Here is a 9,078-nt window from a genome sequence, read left to right on the forward strand (position 1 = left end):
CCCCAGAAACACGTCATTCGGAAGAAACCATTTGCACGGGAGGGGGGGGGGATATACACATCAAACATTTTAATGATTTTCAGATTGCTTTGCGCGAACAAAACTTCATAAAAACAACTTGCACTGGAAACCAAAACTACTTCACCGGTTTTAAAGGATATTTGCTGATCATACGTCATGAGACGCGTCTCGCTCCGCCCAACTGTATGACGTTTCACCTCAACCCATCCACTTCCGTCACGTGTTCGCGCTCAGACACGCCCCTTCCTGCACGCGCCTCCTGACCTTGCGCTTGTCGAGTGATCGACAGTTGGTGACTTCCGGAAGGCTTCCTCATCATGGTAACCTTTCCTTCATGGCCGTTGGAACCTCTCTCTTTGTGACCGTTTGTTTGTTTTAGTGAGGAAGTCTTTACGAGGCTCTAGTTGTGTCCGGCTTGGTTCGGCCTGCGAGACGCCGGACCGCCGCTGGACATGATCCATGTAGCACCTTTTGGGTCGTGTCCTTGTGCTGGGGTCGTGTCCTTGTGCTGGGGTCGTGTCTTTGTGGTCGGGTCGTGTCCTTGTGCTGGGGTCGTGTCCTTGTGCTGGGGTCGTGTCCTTGTGCTGGGGTCGTGTCCTTGTGCTGGGGTCGTGTCCTTGTGCTGGGGTCGTGTCCTTGTGCTTGGGTCGTGTCCTTGTGCTTGGGTCGTGTCTCTGTGCTTGGGTCGTGTCCTTGTGGTGGGGTCGTGTTCTTGTGGTTGGGTCATGTGGTTGGATCGTGTCCTTGTGCTGGGGTCGTGTCCTTGTGCTGGGGTCGTGTCCTTGTGCTGGGGTCGTGTCCTTGTGCTTGGGTCGTGTCTTTGTGCTTGGGTCGTGTCCTTGTGCTTGGGTCGTGTCCTTGTGCTTGGGTCGTGTCTCTGTGCTTGGGTCGTGTTCTTGTGCTTGGATCATGTCCTTGTGCTTGGATCATGTCTTTGTGCTTGGATCATGTCCTTGTGCTTGGATCGTGTCCTTGTGGGTGGATCATTGTACATTTTGTCCCGCCATGATTCGTTCGCGTTTCGCCACAGTTTACACGTTGCACGTCCACAACGTTTTAAACGGAATCTCGTTCCCGACATGTAAAGCGATGGAATGTTTTTCAATCCTTCACAGGAAATTTTCAAGTTTGCTTCACGTGTCACCTTGTGACGTAAGAAACGTCCGTGACGTCATGTAGGGTGTGGACGAGATGGGTGAAGTTTTTCAGCAGAGGGTGGATCAGGGGTCATAGCTTGAGGGTGAGGACGGTGGTTAATGCACGGAATGGTCTCCCTGGAGAGGTGCTGACGGTGGAGGGGATGGATCTGCTTAGATTGGAGTTACATGGGGACCTGCATGCACTGGGGATAGAGGGGTGTGGGGATATGGTCAGCATTCGGAGGAAGCTTGTGTGTGTCCATGGGTGATGATACTGGCGTTGGTGCAGTGCAGGCATGAAACACCCGATGGCCTCCTTCACCAATGTGCTTGTGTGTATTTAGATCTCACGTCTCGGAGCAATCCCGGTGACACTTCACGTGTATTTAGATCTCACATCTCGGAGCAATCCCGGTGACACTTCACATGTATTTAGATCTCACATCTCGGAGCAATCCCGGTGACACTTCACATGTATTTAGATCTCACATCTCGGAGCAATCCCAGTGACACTTCACATGTATTTAGATCTCACATCTCGGAGCAATCCCAGTGACACTTCACATGTATTTAGATCTTTCGTCTCAGAGCAATCCCAGTGACACTTCACGTGTATTTAGATCTTTCGTCTCGGAGCAATCCCGGTGACACTTCACGTGTATTTAGATCTTTCGTCTCAGAGCAATCCCAGTGACACTTCACGTGTATTTAGATCTCACATCTCGGAGCAATCCCGGTGACACTTCACATGTATTTAGATCTCACATCTCGGAGCAATCCCGGTGACACTTCACGTGTATTTAGATCTTTCGTCTCAGAGCAATCCCGGTGACACTTCACATGTATTAAGATCTCACATCTCGGAGCAATCCCGGTGACACTTCACATGTATTTAGATCTCACATCTCGGAGCAATCCCGGTGACACTTCACATGTATTTAGATCTCACATCTCGGAGCAATCCCGGTGACACTTCACATGTATTTAGATCTCACATCTCGGAGCAATCCCGGTGACACTTCACATGTATTTAGATCTCACATCTCGGAGCAATCCCAGTGACACTTCACGTGTATTTAGATCTTTCGTCTCAGAGCAATCCCAGTGACACTTCACATGTATTTAGATCTCACATCTCGGAGCAATCCCGGTGACACTTCACGTGTATTTAGATCTTTCGTCTCAGAGCAATCCCGGTGACACTTCACGTGTATTTAGATCTTTCGTCTCAGAGCAATCCCGGTGACACTTCACATGTATTAAGATCTCACATCTCGGAGCAATCCCGGTGACACTTCACATGTATTTAGATCTCACATCTCGGAGCAATCCCGGTGACACTTCACGTGTATTTAGATCTTTCGTCTCAGAGCAATCCCAGTGACACTTCACATGTATTTAGATCTCACATCTCGGAGCAATCCCGGTGACACTTCACGTGTATTTAGATCTCACATCTCGGAGCAATCCCAGTGACACTTCACGTGTATTTAGATCTTTCGTCTCAGAGCAATCCCGGTGACACTTCACGTGTATTTAGATCTTTCGTCTCAGAGCAATCCCGGTGACACTTCACGTGTATTTAGATCTTTCGTCTCAGAGCAATCCCGGTGACACTTCACATGTATTAAGATCTCACATCTCGGAGCAATCCCGGTGACACTTCACATGTATTTAGATCTCACATCTCGGAGCAATCCCGGTGACACTTCACGTGTATTTAGATCTTTCGTCTCAGAGCAATCCCGGTGACACTTCACGTGTATTTAGATCTTTCGTCTCAGAGCAATCCCGGTGACACTTCACATGTATTAAGATCTCACATCTCGGAGCAATCCCGGTGACACTTCACATGTATTTAGATCTCACATCTCGGAGCAATCCCGGTGACACTTCACGTGTATTTAGATCTTTCGTCTCAGAGCAATCCTGGTGACACTTCACGTGTATTTAGATCTTTCGTCTCAGAGCAATCCCGGTGACACTTCACATGTATTTAGATCTCACATCTCGGAGCAATCCCGGTGACACTTCACATGTATTTAGATCTCACATCTCGGAGCAATCCCGGTGACACTTCACATGTATTTAGATCTCACATCTCGGAGCAATCCCAGTGACACTTCACGTGTATTTAGATCTTTCGTCTCAGAGCAATCCCGGTGACACTTCACGTGTATTTAGATCTTTCGTCTCAGAGCAATCCCGGTGACACTTCACATGTATTAAGATCTCACATCTCGGAGCAATCGCGTGACACTTCACGTGCTCATGCCTTTTATGACCCTCAATTGTCTTTTCAAATCGAAGATTTGTTTTCTTCATTGTTTCTCTGCATGAGCGGCCTGAGCACGGAAGGGCTGGGGGGAGGGGGTGGCTTGGCTTGGGTGGATGATGAACGATTATGATGGAGGTGAAAATGTAAGGTGAGGAGGAGAGGAGAGGGCTTTAAAAAGGTAGTTGGAAGCGTTTCATGTTAACGATTGCCCTTCAAACTCACTTTGTATTTGAGGATATGCTGAGTTTGATTTAAAGTGTTTTCCACATTCGAGTCTGAGAGTTGTCTTTTGTCTGACATCTGCAACCTTCGGTGCATGGTCATCTCAGTCATCTGCAGCTGCAACACGCACTGAGGCAGCCATTGGTGCACCCACACGACGCGATCTCTGAACACACTTTAGGAATTGGAGGGAGGGAGAGTAAGCGTGGCACCAGGTTCTCATATTTGTGGGTCCAGCCCATGGATGTACCACATGGGAGACATGGATGGAGAGAGTGGGATCGGTTCCAGAAACTTGCTTGATAGTGTGCCTGCATAATGTGGAATCGTGCTGCATCAGATGTTGGGGGTAGAGTTTCTTGAGACCGCCCCGTGCAGAAGAACTTCATTCGTGCCTCGTCGCAACTGTCTACAATTGGTGCTGCATACACTTTGCTGATGGAAACTTCAGATTACTTGATGATGTCATCAGTAATTTCACCTTTGCCTCAACTGCCCAACAGGCCATGGTATTCCTTGAACACTCGCCAAGCAGTCGACTTGCTGTGACCAAGGAAGTGAGAGACACCGTCGCACTCCGTTAAGGGATGAAAGCCAAGTATCGCACCATCTTGAGGGGCTGTCAAGTGCTTTCAAACAACGTGCATTGGAATAAACTTGGGGGTGGGGGTGGGAGGCGTGTCTCGTCTGATTGATTCTTGCATTCTGCCGGAAAGTTCCCAGCATTGTCACTATCATCAGCCGAAATTACCCAGCGTAAGAACCAGTATACACTGTCTGGTATAAGTGATCTCGCTGTGATGAGACTCATATCGTCCGTGTTCAAAGGCTCGACAGGAATACCGTTGCACTCAGCAATATCCCCTCTGATCAGCATCGCAGTACGATACAGAAGTTTAGTGCGTTCTGTCTGATGCAAAACTTGTTAATCAGCGGAAGAATCTTCGTCTTCATGGGGCTCAAATGTTTTTTTTTTGAAGGCTGCATTCAGTACATCTTGCAGTGATATTGAGCTTGTATACATCAGTTCTGATTGTTCTCTAATTTGGGGCTGGTGGAATACCACCTCGTCGCCAAAATGCCTCATCAATCTGAGCTTCAAATGCTGCTTTGTGTATTTGATGGCCTTTTCGTGGTCAACACCGTGTGTTTCTAGAAGACGTTGATATTTTTCGAGAAGATTGCGCATATCGTATGCCTTGCCATGCTTCAAATCTGTTTTAAGGCCATCGATTAAGTCCCGGAAAGCGCTGGTGTATTGATCTTCATTTTCGCTGGCCTTAAAAGTGCGATGTTTGATGTTTGACTTACTGGTGTACTTTGAAAAGCATACTTTGTGATATTTTGCTTCAGCTGCCACAAGGTCACCGTTTACTCCACGGATTATATGCAACATTTCTTCATCGCCTAAAGCTTCAGCAGAGACCTTGATTGATTGACACACTTCAAATGTGCTAGCATTCAGCATTTCTGTCACTTTTTTTTTGTGGGACCTATTCTTGCAGAACGTGAACTTTGACCAGTCTCCAAGACTCGACTGTGATCTGGACTGTCTCCCTAGCTGATCTGCGTCCATCGTATCCGATCCCGAAACTTCAGACGGCGACAGCGATGGTCCTCTTCTCTTCGCAGTAATATTGAGATTGTGTTTGCTAGCGCAGGACTTGTAGCAATTTGAATGCCAGATTACATCCATGGTCTGTAGTCTCTGTAAATCTGGAAGCAGTCGCTCGTAACGCTCATCTTGCCTGCACTGCAGTGCAGGAACGCTCCTCTCAATGGAAGCGCTCTGTCCCTTTCGAAGAACATCCTGTAAATCTTCTTGACGGAGTACACATTTGTCATAGATTGTTCTCTTTCTCCGTTTTCGTGGTGGCAAAACAGGAAGCACGCAAGCACTGCTGGTATCGTCATCCATGTCTCCATCAAATCGACAAAATCGTACGAGGTTTCATCCCTCACAGACTGCAGTCTGGAGTCCAGAAGACAAATTAGTAACAGGTCAAGATACTTCAAGATGAACGTCCAGGTACTTTAGGAACTGTTCAACGACCTGAAACGAAAAGAAATGTTATTATAACGATCAGCAGAAAGTCATAACTCTTCAAAATGGTACATGTGCAAACCATAGATGATTTAGGATACGTTCTTTGACAACGTGGTCTCGCTATGTATATTTAACAGGCAAACTGTCTCAAGATCACAAATAATACATTTTGTACAGATAACAGCACAAAAATTATGCATTCAACAGACATTCAGCAAACAGAAATACAAAACCACAAACGCACTTTTTCGATTTGCCAGGTGAATTCTACTACATGTTTGTTGCGTTATTGGATTCTTCATATGAATTTCGACTAATGCTTCACTGACAGTAATTTATATGTATGCACCAATCTCTTCTCTTTATATCCATGCATTGTATAATAATTGGAATGAACCGGTTCAAAAGATACAATCGACTAAAGCAACCCACCATGGATCACATTCTCCCATTGATGGGAATAAAACTTTTTGACCCCAACCATACAAAAATGGCCTGTATAAAAAAATGCTATACCGTAATTTGAAGTGACACCCACTCTAAAACTGCTCAGGAGAGGTTGCCCTAACATAATATGCATTCAGACCTTGTATGTGGTGTGGGTTGAGCAAGACCTTATTTTAAGGCCTATATGGGAAATAGCTCCTTGACTGCTGGCTCTGGAGGTCAATTCAGAATTGTGGTTTTCCCAAGAAATATAGCTGAGAGTGAGACCCAAGAGTTTGAGTGAATGAACTTCAAGAGCGCTGTTAAGAAAGTATGTGGGGAGGGGGGATAGAAATGGAGAATTTTTTTTTTTTCAATCAGGAATGAACGAAGGATTTCCATCATTCTTCATGAAGGATTTCCCGGCAGAGGGTGGAGTCATCAGGTAGATCGAGGATTTTTCCAGAGAGTCAGAGAGATCACTGATGAAGATCAGGACAAGGACTAGGCCTAAAACAGTATGTTGGGGGCACTCGAGCCTTGATGGGGACAGAGAGAGGAGATGAAAGGTTTCCGTTGAGAGCAAGTCAGTTTGCCTTTGATGCCATATGTCGAGAGTTTGGAGAACGACACATTTGCTTCTCCATGTCCTCGTAATGTAATTTTATTTTAAATAACATCATTGTTATTGTGTATTTGAACAGCTTTTTTTGCCACTATTAACCAAACTGTGTTGTGTCACCCTTTTTGCACAAACCCCGAGATGCCTGTCTCAACGTGCTTTGAGAGACATTTGATTGTTGCACTTGCATCTTGTTTCCACTCAGTGTGATCCCGAGAAAGGCAAAGAGGTCTTTGTGAAAAAGTGTGCCCAATGTCACACTGTTGAGAAAGGAGGAAAACACAAAACAGGACCCAATCTGTGGGGCCTTATCGGACGCTCCACCGGCCAGGCGCCAGGGTTCACTTACACGGAGGCCAACAAGAAAAAAGGTATGGCCTTTGTACCGACTTTGCTCTTTCTTTGTATTTGGGACTGGCAAAGGTACCCGGTGTTGCCGGGCAATGCTGGGTCCCTCCTCCCACCCCACCCCTTTCCCTCCCTTCCTCCTCCCACCCCACCCCTTTCCCTCCCTTCCTCCTCCCACCCCACTCTCCTCTCTCTGGATGACCACCCCTTCCCCTTCTTCCTCCTCCCACCTCCACCCTTCCTCTCCCTCCTTAAAGAGTCTTACTGGTCTTTGTGGTCTGAAAGGTTCTTGGGGTTCTGGGTCTTAACGGTCCTTTTGATGTTCAGTGTATTGGAGATATTAAAGGGTCTCTGTCATAAAGGATCCTACGCGTCTTTGGGGGTCTCACGGGTCTTAAGTATCTTGGGTCTTACGGGGTTTTGGGGTCTTCAGGGTCTTTAAAGGCTGAGGTGGTAAATTAAAATAACCTTCGGACAATCTCTGGGTTGGACTTTGTCTGTGTGCCAAATTTGGTGGTTATCGGCCCAGCGGTCTTTGCGAAAAAATGCAGACAGAAAAATGGACGGACAGACAATGAGTTTTATTTATTAGATTGCATTTTTTGTGGTCTTTTAAAATGGATTTAAAATATATATTTTGTGTGTGTGTGTGTGTGTGTGTGTGTGTGTGTGTGTGTGTGTGTGTGTGTGTGTGTGTGTGTGTGTGTGTGATGCACAGTCAGGTGTGTCACCTTTTTTTCCCCTCGCTCAAGGTAAATCTGGTGAGCTCACCTCCAAACTTCTCTTTTTCCAGGTATCACCTGGAGTGAGGAAACTCTAATGGTTTACTTGGAAAACCCCAAGAAATACATTCCTGGTACTAAAATGGTGTTTGCCGGAATCAAGAAGAAGTCTGAACGAGAGAATCTAATCGCTTACCTCAAGAAAGCAACTTCTGAATAAGTGTTGGGAAGTTTTGGTAATTTATTATCGACCTTTTGGCATCTCCTCGGTCTGCTCTTATGTGCATTGTATGAACAGCTCCTGCCAATAAAGGCACGAAGGGTAATCATGTGATTTTTTTTTTGGTGGGGGGGGGGGAGGGTAAAACTGGAAAAGGTGGTGCGAATGTGAACGGTTTCAGTAGAATTGTATTACTCATGAACAGCAACAGAAATGGCAAGTTGATTCTTCTTCATCTTCTTCTTCAGTTGGATTGATGAGTTAACTGAACACAAACACTTTTTTGGGGGTTTTTTTATCAAATGGTTTTGAGTTTCTTGTTTGGTGGTGGTGGTGGTGTATAAAAACTTTAAGGGAGATGCAGACTGCCTGGCAGTGATATCCACATCCGACTGAAATTAAACTTTTCAATGCAGTGCACTCGTCATGGTTTGTTTTTGATGAAAGAAGCTCTCGTCGTGCCTTCGCTCAAGATTTGGAGTAAATCCTGCTTTGAGAAATGGCCATTTGGCCCATTTTGGCAGTGTGACATGAATTGCTCTGTACAGATGTGTGAGATTGTAGAACGTGCATTCCTCTTTCCATGTAAAAGGTTGTGGAATCTTCGTGAGTCAGTCCCTTCCCATTGTTACTCCAACCTCTTCCTCACCTTTTTTTGTTTAATCATGATCCTACACTCACCAACCATGCTTTCCCTTTCTCTCTTACCACTCCCCCACCCTCTGTGGATATAATAACTGGCTTCAGACTGGTATTTCTATCCTGTGCTTACACTGTCAGCACTTGGCTCTCAACAGAATCCTATAATGTCTTCTCATAGCAGTGGCTGGGATCTCTCAAAGGTGTGGTGTGTTGGATTGAAAACATCTCTCCTTGTTCATCTACAGAAAGGATCTCTCCAATGCTTTGGAAAACTTTTTTTTTTCCTCTTTGCAGATAACTCCAACCGATGCCAAACGATATCCCACTCCGCTAACGAACCCGCAGCCTCTGCTTCCATTTCAGCCGACCTGCAAAGGATCAGATTGTCTTT

At 46.0% G+C, this 9,078-nt stretch overlaps 1 protein-coding gene across 1 annotated transcript; it reads left to right on the forward strand.

Annotated features, from left to right (window-relative positions):
- The first annotated feature begins 201 nt into the window (after positions 1-201).
- Positions 202-8,151, forward strand: CYCS (cytochrome c, somatic). The gene is made up of 3 exons (XM_085876018.1): positions 202-341; positions 6,961-7,126; positions 7,897-8,151. The coding sequence occupies exons 1-3, from the start codon at positions 339-341 to the stop codon at positions 8,043-8,045; spliced, it is 318 nt and encodes a 105-aa protein (XP_085732144.1). The 5' UTR covers positions 202-338; the 3' UTR covers positions 8,046-8,151.
- Positions 8,152-9,078: the final 927 nt, after the last annotated feature.

This window comes from Eptatretus burgeri, chromosome 3 (genome assembly GCF_056783735.1).
Source record: "Eptatretus burgeri isolate ZD-2024b chromosome 3, Ebu_testis_v1, whole genome shotgun sequence".
Taxonomy (NCBI): domain Eukaryota; kingdom Metazoa; phylum Chordata; class Myxini; order Myxiniformes; family Myxinidae; genus Eptatretus; species Eptatretus burgeri.